Below are 18899 nucleotides of genomic sequence, written 5' to 3' on the forward strand. Positions count from 1 at the left end.
GGGCGGGGAGCCGGCTCGAATCACCGGCATGTGCCCAACAGCCGGGCTCCAGGGGCGCATTTAAATGCCGGCCGGGGCCGAGTCCGGAGCAGCTCCAGCTCCCCACCGCCATCCCGGGAACAAAGCGGAGCCCGGCGGCCTGATCGCCCCCGCCTCCCCGGTCCCCCTGCCCGCCCGCTTTCCTTCTCGGCGACCAGCCTCCGCCGCCTCCTGCTTAGCCTCTGCTCGGCGCTGCTCCTGCCCAAGGCCGGCCTGGCACCATGCGATCCATCCCCGCTCCCGGGATCCGCTTCATCCGCTCTTTCCCGAGGGACAGCTGGTAAGGATGCGCCCGGGGCTGGCTTGGTTTGGATCGGCCCTGTTCGCTGCGGCGGGATGGCCGGGGACCGGAGGCTTTGGGGGATTCAGGGAGGAGGCGAGGGGCGCCGTCCACGAGGGTAAAGGGGGGTGCGGGTGGGAGAGGAGAGAGACGCGGAGGTCAGGGCTGCGATGGGCGCGGGGGCGCCGGTTGGGGGTAGGATCTGACCGGGAAGGCGCCCCTGCAGACCGGGCTGCCACGCTGGCTGGGCTTGCCTCCCGCCGCGCGAGAATCCGGCATCCCAGTCTTTTTTGTTCTGTGTCGTTTCGCTGTAACAAAGAGGCACGCTGACCTCGGGCGAACAAAGCGCCCTTCTCGGCGGGGACGATGCAGAGATGCTTCCCAGCCAGAACCGATTCTGACACCAATGTTCTGAAAGGGTTTTTGTTTTTTCTTTTGGCAGGGGGGGCGGCTGGGTGGGGGGGGGGGGGAAAAAACCATTGAGATTCCTGTAGGGCTCTTACATCACCAATCCCCCAGAAGGGCCATACGTCCTCTTTGTTTTATTTTAGTTCTTATTTGTAATAATATATTAGAATAGTAGGATGTCATGTAATTTGGAAGGGGAGATTGGAATGTATTTCTATGGTCTGGGGCTAGAGGAGATAAGTCTACACAGCCAATCGCCTCACTTCAAAGAAGCAGATGCTGTAAGGTTGTCTCCATGCTCGAGAAGAGAAGGATGGAGCGTAATGGCAAGGTCTCAGTTAATTACTCTCAGCATTACACAATTAAGGATACACCTGCCCATCAGTCTCCAATTTTGACAGACTTATTTCCTTCACTATGTTTCCACCCAGAGTTAAACCCAAACAAATGGTAGCCGTATAAAATAAGCATGTCATTCCTGTTTGGTCCTTGAATCTGTTAAACATCTTCATTACGCTGTATGTTAATTTACTGTTCTCAGCCTCTACCTATATGTATGGGCTGGTAATTCCCATTTCATTGTATCTGAAGAAGCGTGCGTACACACAAACGCTTATACCGTGAATAAAACTTTGTTGGTCTTAAAGGTGCCCCACTGGACTCAGACTTTGTTCTGCTGCTTCAGACCAACACGGCTACCCCACCTGAATCTACCCTCTGTCTATGCTTGTAGCTGCCACCACTTCCTGTAGCAGTGAATTCCACATGTTAATCACTCTTTGGGTGAAGAAGTACTTCCTTTTATCTGTTCTAACCCGACTGCTCACTAATTTCATTGAGTGCCTATGAGTTCTTGTATTGTGAGAAAGGGAGAAAAGTACTTCTTTATCTTCTCTATCCCGTGCGTAATTTTCTAAACCTCAATCATGTCACCCCTCAGTCGTCGTTTCTCCAAGCTAAAGAGTCCTAACCTCTTTAACCTTTCTTCATAGGGAAGGTGTTCCATCCTCTTAATCATTTTAGCTGCCCTTTTCTGCACTTTTTCCAGTGCTATAATATCTTTTTTGAGGTGCAGTGACCAGAACTGTACACAGTATTCCAAATGAGGCCACACCGCTATGATGCAGGCTGAACTGTTTTCAGTCCCTTTCCTAATAATCCCCTGCACAGCGTTTGCCTTTTGTAATTGCGGTTGCATACGGAGTCAACATCTTCAGTATTTTCTACCATGACCCTGGTCTCTGACTCGAAGATCTCTCTCCTCTTCAGGGTTTGCATTCACACAAGCAGGCTGTACACACATGGGAAATATGCGTGTTGGCCCCCTTCACACAACATGGTGACTGTGTGTTTTGGGAGGATCCCAGTTGAGAGGTGTCTGCTTCTCTTATGCATGGGGGTGGTGGGTGTCCATTGTGTGTGATTCTGATGTCTGAAAATGTTCCCCCAAGAGCACTACGGTCTGGGCCCCGAAACGTATTGACTGTGCCGGGCCCCAAAGATGCTAAATAGGCCGTCACGAGGGCTAGGGCTTTTTTGGTGGCGGCCCCCACCTGGTGGAACGAGCTCCCTGAGGAGATCAGGGCCCTGCGGGATCTGGTACAGTTCCGCAGGGCCTGCAAGACGGAGCTCTTCCACCAGGCTTTCGATTAGGGGCCGCCGCCACCCCCCCTGCTATTACCATCATTGGGGGGGGGAAGGGCCCTAGGATGGAATGAAGAAACACCGGAATTGACACCCAATATTAAGGACACGGAATGCCTACCAGGGTGTTGGAAGTGGATGCGGTCGACATCTCCCGAGGCTTTGAGATTGTTGAGCACTTTAATGTATTGTATTTATTGTTTTTAAACTGTATAACTTGTTTTAAATGTAATTTAAATTGATGTTTTACTATGGTAAGATCTTTTACTATGTAAGCCGCCCTGAGCCCTACGGGGGAGGGCGGGATATAAATCTAATAAATGAAATGAAATGAAATGAAAAGGGCTTCACGGGTGGTAAATTCCAGACCCAAAGGAGTTCTTAACATCATTGGGACAATCTTCAAAGATGTGATAGGCTGACATAACTTGGTGTGGAGGCATTCATCTGCAGAGGGGAAATAGACTTAGCCTGGAGCCCTCATCTCCTAACAAAGATCAGGGGTTAAGTGGACCAGGAGGTGGAGAGGGAGGTCATGTTCAGCATGCTGTCCAGCAACTGTTCAGTCTGCTGTCCAGCACCTTCCAAGGGGAACAGTCAACTTAGACAGGAAGAGAGGTTTCATTTATACGAGATGGATGAAGAGCTGTTTTCATGTTCTTATAGACAGATGCATGGAGGCTAAGTCTATCAGTGGCTACTAGCCATGGTAACTAAAGGGAACTTCCATGTTCAGAGGCAGTTAACCAGGTGGCGCAAGAAAATTGCATTTCTGGCTGGAGTGTCTTAGACTCTGAAAAGGCGACTGTGTTTATTGAGTTTGGCTTTTGTAACAACCCGGAAAGGACATTGCATCTTCCTTAAGGAAGATATCTAATCTCAGTTTAATTGCTCCTGACCGCAATAATTAGCCTGCTTTCTGTGGTAAGCAATTGCAGTGAGTCTTGGTAGAAATCTCATCTAGTTTCAGAGGCTGGATATCCAGATAATTGAGTATTCAAAAGAGTTCCCTCCCTCTGTTTTTGAATGCTATAATATTTATTTATTTATTATTTGTATTTATACCCTGCCTTGCCTGACAAGATGATCTGATCATCTCTCCAGAATGCTATTTATATAAAAGATTAACCTGCGCATATATAGATACAGGAGGAGCTGCGGTGGCTCAAGTGGTTAAGATGCTGAACTGCAGGCTGTGGAAGGTCAGTAGTTCAGCAGTTTGAGACCCGAGTTGCCGCATGATGGAGTGAGCTCCCGTCTCTAGTTCCAGCTCCTGCCAACCTAGCAGTTCGAAAGCAAGAAATTGCAAGTAGATAAATAGGGACCACTTCGGTGGGAAGGTAACAGCGTTCCGTGCGCTTTGGTGTTTAGTCATGCCGGCCACATGACCACGGAAACGTCTTCGGACAGTGCTGGCTCTTCAGCTTTGAAATGGAGATGAGGACGGCAACCCTAGAGTCGGACTCGACTGGCTTTCGAGCAAGGGAACCTTTACCTTTACCTTATATAGATACAGACAGAGCATTTAGCAAGTAGTTCACATCAGATCTTGCAAGAAAGCAGTTTACGGCTGGTTCACATCTACACATTCATCTCCCCCAAGAGTGCAGAATCCATCAGAGCTTAAGTAGACAGAACTTGCATATCAACTCAAAACGCCATGGTGTGCAGGGGAATCAGTTCATAATACATCTGCAGGTCATCAAATTGCCCTTGTTCCAGTCACCAAACCTTTGGACTGTCCTTCTGCAGTCACTGATTCTTGTCTTCCAAGCCAGCTCCTGCTTATTTATATCAGGAAGCTAGCAGTGCCTGTTTCCCTGAGAGAAGGGGAACTTGGCTGAGAATATTTGATTTTTTAAAAAAAGAATATTTGGTTTTTTTAAAAAAAATCTCACCTTTCCTCTAGGGAGCGTAGAGTTATGTATATGGCTCCATACTTCAGTTCTATCCTCATGAGATCTCTGCAAGGTAAATCAAGCTGAAAAAATGAGGGGGGAACTGGATGCAGGGCTATCCAGTAAGCTTCCTAGCAGAGTAGAGATTTGAACCCAGCTTTCTGTGGACTGAGTTCAATACTCTGCCATGCCGAAGCAGGACAGAATGCAAGGAATGTGAAGAAACCAAGTTAGTAAATGGCTGGATGCCTACAAGTAGAGAGCTAGTTTAGGGTAGTGGTTAGGAGCGCAGACTCTAATCAGGGAGAACTGGTTTGTTTCCCCACTCCTCCACATGCAGCTACTGGTGTGACCTTGGGCCAATTACAAGTTCTTTCATAGCTGTTCTCTCAGAGCAGTTCTCTCAGCCCCACCTACCTCACAGATATCTGTTGTGGGGATGGGAAGGGAAAGGAGATTGTAAGCCACTCTGAGACTCCTTCGGGTAGTGAAGGGCAGGGTATAAATCCAATCTCTTCTTCTTCTTTAACGAACATTTATTCAGGGATGATTCATCCTCAGTACCTTATTTTTAAAACTAGCCATTTGGTGTGATCTTCCGTGTGGGAGGTAGTTAAAAATAAAATTATGCGCAGCTATATATGTATGTCTCTGCTACCCGTGTTAATTCTTGCAAATCCTCATTGGCCACATTCCCCTTACACTCTGACAGCAAGGTCCATATATGTTTCTTACAGCAGAGACAGTCTTTGTAGAGGTCGAGGGGGTTGGTTATTGGCCTCTGGCAGATTGGAAAGGACCCGCTGAGCTGGATAACCTTCTCGCATACCCGTCACATTTAGGGGAGGGCCCATGGCTCAGTGGTAGAGCATCTGCTTTGCATGCAGAAAGTCCCAGGTTCAGTCCCCAGCATCTCCAGTTAATAAAGGTCAGGTAGCAGTCGATGTGAAAGACCCTGGAGAGCTGCTGATAATACTGCCCTTGACAGACCAACAGTCTGAATCAGTAGCCCTTTGCAGACATCCTGACCTCATGTCCCCTCACCTTGCGGGGAGGGAGAGGAGGCATGAGTGTGGTAGTTCCGCCTTCACACTGGAAGAAGTCCCTGCACATACAACCACCTCCCCATGATCAGTGAAGCTAGTTTTGTACAGGGGTCATTTCGTAGAAAAAGAGCTAGGGGAACTCATTAGCATAACTCATTAGCATATGCCACACCCACTGACATCATGGGCCCGGCGGTGGACCTGCAAGGTCAGCGGGAGTGCGAGGAAGCCCCGCCAAGGCCCTCCCTGACCCCAGGCAGGCAGGGGTGGGGAGAGTTGGGGAGGAAGCAACTAACCCTCCCTCTTCTCCTGCCTCCTCCTGGCTGAATGAGGGCTGGAAGCGGGGCGGCCGGAAGCAGGGGGCGGGGCTTCGTCATGTGCCCCGCCCCCTGCACCTCACCCGGGGGGAACTGTGTTCCCCCGCGTTCCCCCCCGAAATGACCTCTGGTTTTGTAACATTGCTGATCATGGGGAGGGGGTGTATGTGCGGGCACTTCCTCTATGCTTTCAAGACGTGTTGTCCGTAGCAAGGAAACAATTGTTAGCAAAAGAGCTGTGGGAAGCCATTCTGAGTTTATGAATACCTTTTTGGTGGATTGGACTGTAAAAAGAATACTGGGAAATTGAGATCAGTTTGATAAAGATATGCCTCGAAACGAACGGTAAAACTCGAGAAGTTCGTCCGTTCATCTGGTCATCTTGACGGCACTTCAGTGTCTCGATGATGTCTACCTGCTGAAAAAACAAGAATTTAAAACGGCATGGAAGCTTAACAGCAGTATTATCTTTATTTATTCAACTGTATGAACTACTGCAGCAATTCACTGTATGTTGATCTTGTCTTGATTGCTGTGCCCTTTGTTATTGTTCCCCCCCCCCCATGCATACGTCTCACCAATCATGTGGAGGCAGGGAGTGGGACCAGCACACTCATTCCCAGTCTCCTTCCCCGTGCTGTGAGTGCCCACGCGAGGTGTCTGCATAGGGCAAGGCAGCGTCACAAGTGCAGGACTTTTAAGAAGGGAGGCATTCAGGGAACAAAGAGTCATCAGCCGTAGTTCATGGCAAAATGGGGGTTCTTGCCTGACATACTACACCACGCTGGCTCTCTCTTGAACAGGTTATCTGCAATGTGAACTGCATTTTCTTTGCCAAGCAGCCTCCCTTCCTGTCCTCTGCATTCTTGTTCTGTGCATCCAGCTCCCTCGGGGCATGTGACTGGGAAGCTCATTCCTGGGCAATCGGTGCTTGCCGTCTTCCTTATTCACCACACCTCCTGATTTTGAAACCTTGGAAGGCATTGGAAGCATTGCTTTGGGTTCCGGTATCTGATTATTCCTGCGGTTTTGTGCTGCTCCATTCCCAGTCTAGGGCCATCTCGTGCCCCCTGGGGCGGCACCAGACTGAAAGCGGTGGATTGTCCGTTCTTTGGTTCTCTCTGTGCTTCATCCCTTGAGTTGGATTAATACCCCTGACTCTGACTGTCTTCTGATCACGCTTTAGGGCAGTGGTGGCGAAACTCTGGCACGGGTGCCAGAGGTGGCACTCAGAGCCCTCTCTGTGGGCATGCGTGCCATCGCCCCAGCCAGGCCCAGACCATCATTAAAGTGTCAAATTCTCTGCCAAATAATTTTAAGTAAATGAAAGCATTTGGGATTGCTTTCCTTACTTTGTTTGGATCATCTTAAGTTAATGTATGAGTTGTTTTTTCTAAAGTAAAACCTCAGTATTCAGGTTAAATGGCCGTGTTGGCACTTTGCGATAAATAAGTGGGTTTTGGGTCGCAGTTTGGGCACTCGGTCTCTAAAAGGTTCGCCATCACTGCTTTAGGGTGTCTCTGTGGGTTCCTTTCCCAGCACGAATTGGCTTACAGGGCTCTATTTCTGCTGCATCTAAAATTAGGCCTGATTCTGTGCAGAACTTCCAAGGCTCATCATGCCTGATATTCCTCTGACATTGTGGCTCAGCCAGACCATGGGAGACCATCACCAAGCGAGTGTTTTACAATCTGGGACTAGGGTTGCCAGCTCTAGGTACTGGCTGCAGGGCTGGCTTGCTGGCTTCAAAGATAGCTCTATCTGGCACGGAATTGTTTCTGTAATTCCTGGTGTGCCTCAGCCCAGCAGGATGTTTTTCTCCAGAAAGAGGACTGGGGGAAAGCTGGGGGAGCCTCAGGAATAAATGATGATGTCACTCCTTCCTGGACAAACAATATTTCCTCGCGTAGGATCACCAACTCCAGGTTGGGAAGGTCCTTGAGATCTGGGGGTAGAGCCCGAAGAGGGCAGGGTTCGAGGAGGGGCAGGAGTGGTAAGGTATAATGCCATACGGTCCACTCTCCAAAGCAGCGGTCTTCTTCAGGGGAAACTGATCTCTGGCATCTGGGCAACCCTGTTTTACTTTAGAAACAGCACAGCTAAAAGCCATTTTCCAGGACAGCCGATTTTCTTACCTGCTGCTGAGAAGGAGCTGGAATGGGATGGGCTGTCATGTGGCAGACAATTTACGGCAACCTCTTAGGGTTTTCAAGACAAGAGACAGACATGGGTTGCCATTGTGTGGCTCTGTGTAGGGGACCCTGGACTTCCCTTAGTGGTCTCCAGTGTTCCCTCTAAGCTGAGTTGGTGTGAGCCAGCTCACAGTTTTTTAGCCTCCGGCTCATACATTTTTGTCTTAGCTCAGGACGGATGGCTCCAGAGCAAACTGATTCATGCAGTAGCCAAGTTGCTTGCTCACAACTTTAATGCCAGTAGCTCACAAAGTTGAATTTTGGCTCACAAGACTATACAGCTTAGAGGGAACATCTCCCATCCAAGTATTAACCAGGGCTGACCCTGCTTAGTTTCCAAGATCTGAAGAGATCGGGTTACCCTGGGCCATCCAGTTCAGGGTGCTATGTACCTAGAGTGTGATAAATAGTGAATGAACTTAGAAGTACACAAACAAAGTTCAACATGTCACATTTATGACATCAGTCTCAGCTTGTCAGATTTTCTCCACCGGGAACCTTCCCTTTGCAGTGAGTGACTCTTGGCTCCTCGTCCATTTTCTCATTCCGGGGCCAAGAGCAGGTTTTATTCTTCATTTCCAGGCTCTCTTTTGTCTTCTTAAATTATCCCTGGCTGTGGCAGAATCACACCCAGTCTTTGCTAATTAACCCACTGACCCACGTAAAGGAAGGAAAGCCTAATTATAATCGTTCACCTACAGCTTATTATGGATCTGTTTATAGGGTGAAGGAGCTGCGGTGGCTCAAGTGGTTAAGACGCTGAACTGCAGGCTGTGGAAGGTTGGTAGTTCAGCAGTTCGAGACCCGAGTGTGCCGCATGACGGAGTGAGCTCCCGTCTCTAGTTCCAGCTCCTGCCAACCTAGCAGTTCGAAAGCAAGAAATTGCAAGTAGATAAATAGGTGCCACTTCGGTGGGAAGGGAACAGCGTTCCGTGCGCCTTGGTGTTTAGTCATGCCCGCCACATGACCACGGAAACGTCTTCGGACAGCGCTGGCTCTTCGGCTTTGAAACGGAGATGAGCACCGCAACCCTAGAGTCGGACTCGATTGGCTTTCGAGCAAGGGAACCTTTACCTTTACTTTTATAGGGTGAGCTGTCTGAAGGAGGGGTGTGGGGGCTCTTGCAGTTTTTAATAGGTATGGGGAGTGAGAGAGAGACACTGGGCAGGTCCACCTCGGTGTAGTGCTTTCTGGCTTAGGAGGTCTGGTCATCTGGGTTTCTTATTTTTTTACAGTCTGGGACTAGGGTTACCAGCTCTGGGTTGGGAAATAACTGGAGATTTTGGGGGGTGGAGCCTGGGGAGAGCGCGGTTTGGAGAAGGGAGGGACATCCTCAGGGTCTAATGCCATAGAGTCCACCCTCAAGAGCAGCTGTTTTCTCCAGGGGAACTGAACTTGGTCATCCAGTGATTAGCTGTAGTAGTTGGAGATCTCCAGGTGCCACCTGGAGGTTGACAACCCTATCTGGGACTCACCTTTAAAGTAACCTCCCACCACTTTCTCTTCTGTAGCTTCAAGTGCAGGAATCTTACATCAGTTAATAATGAACAAGTTTCAGTTTTTATTTTTTTTTTAATGTAGTATTTAGAACTAGATAGCATTTCTGACCAACATGGCCGTTTAGCACCTTGTGCAGAGGCAAGCCCAAATTTGCCATGGAGCCTCCCAGAACTTCTCCCAACTCAACCCGTTCTTCCTTTTTGCTCCTGGCTTCACGACCCGTCCATGAGAGAATTGCAACCCACTGCTTGGTCCCACATCTGGGTAATTGATTCCTTTGATGAACTGTTCTTTTCATTACAAAGTTTCTCCTAATGTTTAGCTGCAATCTCCCCTCCTGTAATTAGATCCCATCTTGCTCCTCCGACTCATCAGAGGAGAACAGGTCCTTGTCTTGTTCTCTGGGACAGCCTTCCTGGTATTTGAAGAGTGTGATTATATCTCCTATCGGTCTTCTCTTTGCCACTTTAAGCCTCAGTTCCTTCCCCCTTTCCTCATAGAACTTTGTTTTCCAGAACACTAAATCAGCCAGTATCATAATCAATGCTCCCTCTAAACTGTGGAGTCTTGTGAGCAAAAATACTACTTTGTGAGCTACTGGCATTAAAGCTGTGAGTGAGCGATTTGGCTACTGCATAAGTTAGTTTGCTCTGGAGCCATCCTTCCTGAGCTAAGACAAAAATGTGTGAGCTGGAGGATAAAGAACTGTGAGCTAGCTCACACTAACTCATCTTAGAGTGAACACTGATCATAATACCCTGGGCCCTGTATAAATCTATGGTGCGGCCTCATTTGGAATACTGTGTACAGTTCTGGTCACTGTACCTCAAAAAGATATTATAGCATTGGAAGATGTGCAGAAAAGGGCAACTAAAATGAATAAGGGGATGGGAACACCTTCCCTATGAAGAAAGATGAAAGAGGCTAGGGCTTTTTAGCTTGGAGAAACGATGATTGAGGGATGACATGATGATAGAGGTTTACAAAATTATGCATGGGATAGAAAAGGTCAAGAAAGAAGTATTTTTCTCCCTTTCTCACAATACAAGAACTTGTAGGCACTCAATGAAGTTAATGAGCAGTAGGCGTAGAACAGAAGGAAGTACTTCACCCAAAGAGTAATTAACACATGGAATCCACTGCTGCAGGAAGTGGTGGCAGCTACAAGCATAGAAAGCTTCAAGAGGGGATTGGATAAAAATATGGAATGGAGATCCATCAGTGGCTATTAGCTACAAGGTGGAGCACTACGTCTGGGGCAGTGATGTTCTGTTTACTTGGTGCTTGTGGGGGGCACAGTGGGAGAGCTTCTGGAGTTCTGGCCCTTCTGGTGGACCTCCTAATGACACCTGGGTTTTGGCCCACTCCCCTCACCTATAAAAAACTGTGTGACACAGAGTCTTTGCCTGGATGCGCCATTGGCCTGATCCAACATGGCTTCTCTTATGTTCTTACCAACCATCTTTCTTGTCCTGTTCTGATCTGATTTGTCCATTCCGAATTATGGCACCCAGAACTGGATGCGGTACTCCAGATGAGGTCCGGCTAGCACAGAATGGAGTGGAACTGTTGCTTCTTCAGAATGCTTCTGTGTTACTGACCTTTACCTAACACCGTCTGTGACCCTTTGGTTATGCATTCACCCACTTATCACACTCCCTTAATCCCAAGTTATCGATAGTCTCTTGGGTGTAGCTAGCTCATTTCCAAGGCAGCTTCCAGCAGATCTCTGTCTGTCTGTCTCTGTCTCTCTCTCTCTCTCTCTGCCCCTTTCATATTGCTCATGTCCGTGTTATGAAAAGTGAGCTAACACATTAACAGAAAAACAAATGCCATGTGAGAGCTATTGTAGTTGTGTGGGGATGGGGAAAGTACAAGCCAGGTTACGAGACTGGGACAGAATATCTCTTAAAGCAGACCTTCTGTTGGACAGAAGGAAGACACGTTCAGATGAGACAAGGCAAAACGCTACTTCTCACTTCTTGTGCTCCGGATGAGGTTGGTGCCCTGATCACGGGAGTGAGAGGACGAAGACTTTTCACAAGCCCAACTTCAGCCATAACTCTGCTTCTTGCTTCTAATGCCTCTGAAAAAATAGGCACCCTGCTGCCAGGGCTACTTAACTAGAGATGCCAAGGACCACGTGCACAAGGACCCTGCCCCCTTATTAATGAACTGCTACTGAAATGCAGCCAGTGAGCTGAAATGAGAGACAGAGGCCAAGAGACCAGCATAGGGATGCTCCAGGACTGACTTTCTTGTCTGTAGGGTCAGTAAGAGCATGCAGGTGGATCTGCTGCTTACCCCAGATCTGGAGAACGTCGTCCATATTTTATTTATTTAAAACAGGGGTCTGCAACATAGTGCCAGTGGGTGCCATGACAGCTGCTGGCATCTTTCTTTCTTTATGATCTTTTTATTAATTTTCCAAAAGAACAAGAAATAACAAGATATTAGTACATTATTGTCACATCCCAGAGAAGCAAACACCACCAGTTGGAAATAACATTTAACATGTACATAGCAATCCTTTACCGATTGTGTATTTCATGTCTCTCTACAGAGTTATCAAAATTTATTCTGTTATTATTATTTTTTAAATTTTCAATTATCTTCCTGTATGAATTACATTCCAGATATTAAACCACTTTATGTGTAGTACTTCCATAATTACAAATCAATTCTGTCTTCACCCAATTCCCACTTTGATTTTAGATTCATTCATTAACATTAACTCTTAATACTACTAAGATAATAGCAACCCATATAAGAGGGGAAAGAGCCATCATTTCACTCCCTATTTCAGTCATTTCAATTCTATTCACTTTTCAGCAGAGATAGTTGTATCAGAGTCATCTTTCCTGTTGCCCACCAAGTATTGTTAGAAAGTGGGAAAGGCCAGATAGGGCTTTTGCCCAGCAATACTTATGACTGAGCACTGGAGATTGGATCAGCTGTGCAGATTTTTAAATATGTTGCTTCGGCAACAGCAGCCACCCCACAGCACAAGAACCTTCACCGTGCAGCTAAAGGTAAGCAGCAGCAGACATTTTCTAGCTGGGTTTACTTATCTATTGCTCCTGCCATTTTGGTGGCTGCGCCCACCACAATATATCAGACTTGCGAAAGTGCCCACAGGCTCAAAAAGGTTGGCAACTCCTCTTTTAAAAACATTTGTATGCCATCTTTCCATCTAGCTTAGGGTCCCCAGTGCAGTGAACATTTCATACATTAAGTAGCCCAAAATCATGGGTGAATAAAGTGCCACGAACCTGACAATACACATTAATACCCATGTGTACACCTCCATAAAATCCAGTTGACCAAGGACCACTGAATAGTGCACCAACACATGTAGTCAAAAATGCTGTTTTTCTTTCTCTGTCTAGGATTTCTGTGCTCTAGGATTCCTATTTGGCTTGAAAGCAGAAGTGAAATGAACTGATAATGAAAAACAGAAACTGCCTAGTTGTTTCCTGAAAAATATGCTACTCTAGTCTTAATGCCGTAGCAAAGCACGCTGCAGTCCAGCAATTTGGTGTTTGCAAGCATAAAGAACCTTTGTTCATACTTTGCCATTTTGAATCACGTGGTGTAGCGGCTGTATAAATTGTGTCTAGAGTGTCATCAAGTTACAGCTGACTTATGGCGACCTTGTAGAGTTTTCAAGGCAAGAGAGATTCAGAGTTCGTTTGCCATTGCCTGCCTCTGCCTGGACTTCCTTGATGGTCTCCCATCCAAATACTAACCAGAGCTGACCCTGCTTAGCTTCCAAGATCTGACAGGATTGGGCATACCTGGGCCATCCAAGTCAGGGTACTGTATAAATTAGGGGCAGCCAAAATTTAAGGAAAGCATCTAAAAATCTCCATCTGATTTAGAGAGGTGGTTCCTAGATGTGTTCCTTGGGAGTTTGTTATTGTTACTCATTGAGAAGACATTGGTGGCAGATGGAGGTGGCACATAAGCGTCTCAGGATGTGAATGTTCTCACCACCTCCAGTCTTCACCTGGAAGGCCCAGTTTCAGAGGAGTGTTGTGCTGTATAGTACTTTCTCAGTTCACACAGAGCAATGGGAAGACCCAGCTGAACTCCCCTGCTCTGAATGGCATACCTTAGGCCACTTCCCAGAATCCCTTGCAACACCTAGGGGTTCTGTGGTGGACAGTCAAGTGTTCCCTGGCAAATAAATCCTTGCCCCACACAAATGGGGCTGGCAACCAGGCAGACGTATCGTGGAGGAAAAACTGCAGGATCAAGGGGCCCCAGGGGTTAGCGGAAAGCATCCTGATTGAGTGTTAGTTCAACAGATGCTTGGCGCAGTCTCCTAATGCCACTCATCCTCATCTTTGACAGGGACCCATAATGGAATTGTTTCTAGGATAGGCCTTGAACAGTAGCATGGATGGGAATTCGACAGTTACAAGTGTGGGCCCGCATAGGGTTGCCAGCCCCCAGGTCTGGGTGGGGGTTCCCCTGCTTTTTGGGTCTCCAGTCCACGGCCAGCCACCTGGCCAGTGGGGGAAGCCCTACCCCAAGCCCTGCCCAGAAGAGCGGCCACCTGTCTGGCCACCCATCTCCCTTCCCTTAAAGGGCTTCAGCTGATTGGCAGGGAGTCGGGCACCATTTGGCCTGCTGGTCAGCTGGAGGACCCTTTAAATCAAGCAGTAGGGAGGGAGAGGGGCGGTTGCTGGCTGCATGCTGGGCTTGCAAAAAGGGCCTTTAAAGAGTCTTTTTGGATGTGGGGTGGGGCCTGTGGCTGATCAGCTGAAGCCCTTTAAATCTGGCAGGAGGGGAGGGAGAGGGGTGACCGGGTGGGTGGTTGCTCTTGGGGGCAGGGCTTGAGGGTGTCCCTACCCACCCCGGAACGCCCCCCCCATCCCCCCATCGGAGTGACGAGGGGTCCTGGCAAACCTAGGCCTGCAAACATTTCATTTTCTCCTCCCCTCACTATTTCCTGCTTCTCTTCCTTGAAAGACCTCGTAGCCTCTCCACTTTTCCTGCTTCTCTCCTTCCCATTAATCATCCAACCTACCCTTTTCTGCCCCATTGTCTTCAGTGTTCACTCTGTCCCTCCCCAGTTTTGGCCAAGTTGCACACTATCGGCCACTGGACCCATTTGTACATTGCTGGCAGCTGGACTCAATTGCACAGTGGGTTACCTGCAAGGACTTGGGTAGCATACCTCACTTTGGCTGCGGTCACACGGAGCATTAGCCACGCTACTGAGACGAATGATAGGCGGATTTTCCGGGCGCGATCACACCGCAATATCTGGGAAGCGTAGAGCTCCCATGGCGAACCCGAGGCTTCCCACCAAAGATGCGGAGTTAAAAACTAGTACTTCCGAGGTACTAGTTTCCGGAAACCGTGGGGCAAGGGCTGGCGTCTGATCGCGTTTCCGGTGGTAGTCCATGGCATCCGGCGCCCGCCCATGTCCCGTCGCAAACAGGTTTTTTCCCCCCAAGTCTCCACAGGATGTGCACGAGCACCCAACGGTGCATGCGCATGAAGAGGAAAGTGAAAGTTCCGTTGCTCCGCAGAATCGCGCATGCCATTGGTGAGATCGTACCGCGCCGCTTCTTTGCCGTGCTGCAGGATCATCGTGTGATTGCCACCTCGCCCCTACCCACGGAACCTCGACGGGATGTGTGATTGGGTGGCCGCGTGTTATTTTGCTCCAGGCCAAACTGCCACGCTCCCCCCCCCCGCATTTTACGGCCCGTGTGACCGGGACCTGTCTCCTGTAACTCCTCCTCACACTGTTTACTCACGCTCTTTCCCTCCTCCTGACAAAACTTCTTTCCTCTCCTTTCCCTGCTTCCTTCTCTCCTTCCCACCTATCAACAAACCTACTTTTTATCTGCCCCCCTATCTTCAGCTATATTTAATTATTTACTTTATGCCTTTCTTTCTCCACAATGGGGAGCCAAAGCAGCTTACATCATTTGCCTCGCCTCCATTTTATCTACCCCCCCCCCATGATGTAGGTTAGGCTGAGAGTGTGTTACTGCCCCAAGGTTACCCAGTGAGCTTCCATGGCAGAGTGGGAATTTCACCCTAAGTCCTCCAGATCCTAGCCTGAAATTCTAACCACTACACTGGACTGGTTTTTGTGGGATGGCTGCTGTTGAACAGTAGCAAGCAGCTAGTCCTGGGTGTCATGCAATCATGTTGTATCAAGTTACCTGTGGTTGATGCCAGGCCTAGCCCGATGTGTCCTCCCTCAAAGGTGAAACCCCCCCCCCCTGGAAAGGTCTCTAGCCCTTTCCCTTGCCTTTTACTGGCAGAAACCAATGCTTGAAGGGTGACAATATTGTTGTGGTTTCCTAGCAACAGCCACTGAGGGCATTTGTTTCTTAAAGCTACAGGCACTGCTTCTGTCATTTTAGGGGGGGGTTAACCCCTAATGTGTTTTTTGTTTTTAAGATTTCAGATTTTTCTGCAAGCTTGGGGCTTACAAAACCCCACCTAAACAAATCCAGTGAAGGAAAGAAATATTGCCCTTGCACAAAGCACACACATGGATTTTTGCATGTCTTTTGGTAACTTGCCCAAGTATTGCCTTTAAAGACTGCAGTGCCTCCTTTATAGCACTGGAAAAACTAGGTCTTGCAAGGTGGCAAGATCTCTGTTTTCTTGAAGGGTGGAATGAGTGACTCTGTTGCATCTACTGAGCACAGCAGGCTGAGTATAGCTATGTTCCTGTGTTTTAATTTCCCCTTGTGATGCTGGAAACATTCTGATTCATAACATGGTTCATTTTGCTTGGACTAACAGAATGATGCTGATGCTCCTTCCAGCAGACCCAGAATTTCCCAAACCAAAGAGGAACTAGAAACTAGCTGCAGACTTCTTGATGACACAACTTTTCTGAGGTCCAGAGCTAAAATCTGTCATCTTCTCACTGACTTTACATTTAACTGTTTAGTTGGCTAGTTTATACCACTTCCTAAAGGCTTGGGGATGAGGAAAAAAAACAGTTCACATTAAACAAAATATTAGGGCTGTCACCCAGTTTAAAAAAGTCTTAGCCGCTTTCCTGTTTTTCATTTGCCCAGAAAGATGTGTCTGACTGTTGTGGAAACCAGGATTCTGGACTCTGGACTAGAAGGATTTCTGGATGACAGTGATCTGTCTTACATTCCTATGTTCTCAACAAGTGGAATATCACTCAAGCATTGGCCATCTATAAAAACTCTGAATAGATACCAGGAAGCCCCAAAAGAGATCTGGCCTTGGCTAAGCTCTTAGAAACTTTGATTTGATGAATTCACAGGTCGTAGTGAGATGATTGCCCATATTTCTCCATCCTGGGATATAACAGTGAAAGTATGCTTGGCCTTTCCAGTGTATTGGTTCTTCAACTCTGGCAGCTGTCCATCGATGACTGCCTTGTGCAGCTGATGCATAACATGATTCATTTGCTGAACTGATGGAAAGACACAGATGCTCCTCCCAGGAGACCCCAGAGTTTCCAAAACCAAAGAGCAACCCAAAACAAGGCATAGATTTGTCAATTACATGGCTTGACTTATGTCCAAAAGTAAAATCTTTCTGTTTTTCCTTTTGTCAAAAAATAGTGTTATGTTGAGCTCCATTATGTATCAATTGTCCTGTGAAGTTACCTATAGCTTCAGGTGTAAGTTACAAGTTCAGCAACTGCAGAAAGCTTTAGTAATTGAACACAATTGCCACATGTGCATGAAGGTTCCTGGTTTTATGACATCCTTTCTCACAGTTGTTAAAACATCTGTGTGCTTTCATGGGGACAAGATGTCACCCAGTTAGAACTTTAAATGTTAGTTCTGGAATAAACCAGATTAATGGGAACTGAGTACAATCTCCCATTTACATTGCTCTAATTCACAGTCAGTTTCCCAACTGGACTGTGTAACTTCACAATTGGTAGAGATCACATTTTCAATATCAGCAAGAGTGTGCCCTTAACATCTTGCAATGTAGGCACAGATGCACACCAGTTATCAAGTATGTGACCTGTAACATAACCAAATTAACTTCCTTGCAGTTTGTTCTTTCCGCTGGAGAGAAATATGGTGCCTAAATGATACAGATTTTTAAAAGATTTTTAAAATTCACCCCATTTCCCCCCTATTTTATTTATTTTACTTTATTTATATCTCGCCTTTGTCCCCAAGGGAACCCAAAGCAACTTACATTGTTCTCCTCTCCTTCACTTTATTCTCGCAACAACCCTGTGAAGTAGGTTAGGCTGAGAATATGCGACTGGCCCCAGGTCACCCAGTGAGCTTCCATGATACAAGTGGGGATTTGAACCTGAGTTTCCCAGATCCCAGTCCAATACTCTAACCACTACACCACACTGGCTGTCCTTTCTAAGAAACGGGAATTCACTTAACTTCATTAAATTCACAATGGTCCATGCAAGACGGGGAGGTATTAAATGTTTAGCTCACTGTTCCTATAAATACGTTGTAAGGCATTACTGGGTTGGGAACCTGAAAAAAATGTTAGTAATAAACTGAATTATGTTGATTCTAAACAAAAACAACGACACCCCCGTTAGTTCTTGAGTTTTCTATTTCCAGTAGTGAAAGTGAGAGATCTAGACCAGATGGGTCAGTTGATAAAGTTGTTATGCATCGTAGCACAAGTTGAAAGTCCGGACTCTGTAAAATTCGAACCCACCGCCTTCAGAGAGATTGTTCGGTGCTCAGTGTTCCCCACCTACACTGTGCCATCGTGTTCCTCAGGTGTCCTCTGTCCTTCCTTTTTCCAGGTATCGAGGATTAATTCTCCTGTTGACATTCCTGTGCTATACTAGCTACCATCTCTCGCGGAAACCGATCAGCATAGTAAAGGTACGTAGCATAAGATGGGGAAAGGGTGGCTGAGGCTGGTGTCAAGTGGTAGCATGGTGGGGCCCGGAGCCAGTTTGGTGTAGTGGTTAAGTGCGCGGACTCTAATCTGGGAGAACCGGGTTTGATTCCCCACTCCTCCACTTGCACCTGCTGATGTGACCTTGGGTCAGTCACAAGCTCTGGCACAGCTGTCCTTGAAAAAGAGCAGCTTGTGTCAGAGTTCTCTCAGCCCCACCCACCTCACAGGGTGTCTGTTGGGGGGAGGGGAAGGGAAAGGAGTTTGTAAGCCGCTCTGAGACTCCAAGTGAAGGGCGGGGTACAAATCCAATCTCTTCTTCTTCTTCTTCTTCTTGTCGGAGGAAACTTCTTCTGACCTTGGTCCGTCCACTTCCATGAGGCTGAGGGGGAAGTTCAGCTCCACTGCTGACCACATGCCGTGCTTTGCATCCTCCACCACAACCACCTACTTTGCAGGGATTCGATACCAGCCTAGGATGGGTCCAGGCAGGGGTCTTTTCGTAGAAAAAGAGCTGCAGGAGCTCATTAGCATATGGTATGCTAATGAGCTACTAGGATATTAGCATAATAGCCCATTAACATATGCAACGCCCCCTGACATCACCAGAAGAGATGTCAGAAGGGGAAGCAAAAGGGGGGGGGAGGCATTTTCAAAAGCCTTTTGGGCATCTTCAAAAGGCATCTTCAAAATCCTCCCCATCCCTTCCGGGGGGG

General features: G+C 47.7%; 1 protein-coding gene across 2 annotated transcripts in view; it reads left to right on the forward strand.

The window, feature by feature from the left end:
* Positions 1 to 12: 12 nt before the first annotated feature.
* Positions 13 to 18899, forward strand: part of SLC37A2 (solute carrier family 37 (glucose-6-phosphate transporter), member 2) — a 62307-nt gene continuing 43420 nt past the window's right edge. For both annotated transcript variants that reach the window (XM_015425644.1, XM_015425645.1), the window contains exons 1-2: positions 13 to 319; positions 18086 to 18167. In XM_015425644.1, coding sequence (XP_015281130.1) covers positions 261 to 319; positions 18086 to 18167 — 141 coding nt within the window. In that variant the 5' untranslated portion in view covers positions 13 to 260. The remainder of the gene's footprint in view (positions 320 to 18085; positions 18168 to 18899) is intronic.

This window comes from Gekko japonicus, unplaced genomic scaffold, assembly GCF_001447785.1.
Source record: "Gekko japonicus isolate JY-2015 unplaced genomic scaffold, Gekko_japonicus_V1.1 scaffold1032, whole genome shotgun sequence".
NCBI classification, from domain to species: Eukaryota; Metazoa; Chordata; class Lepidosauria; order Squamata; family Gekkonidae; genus Gekko; species Gekko japonicus.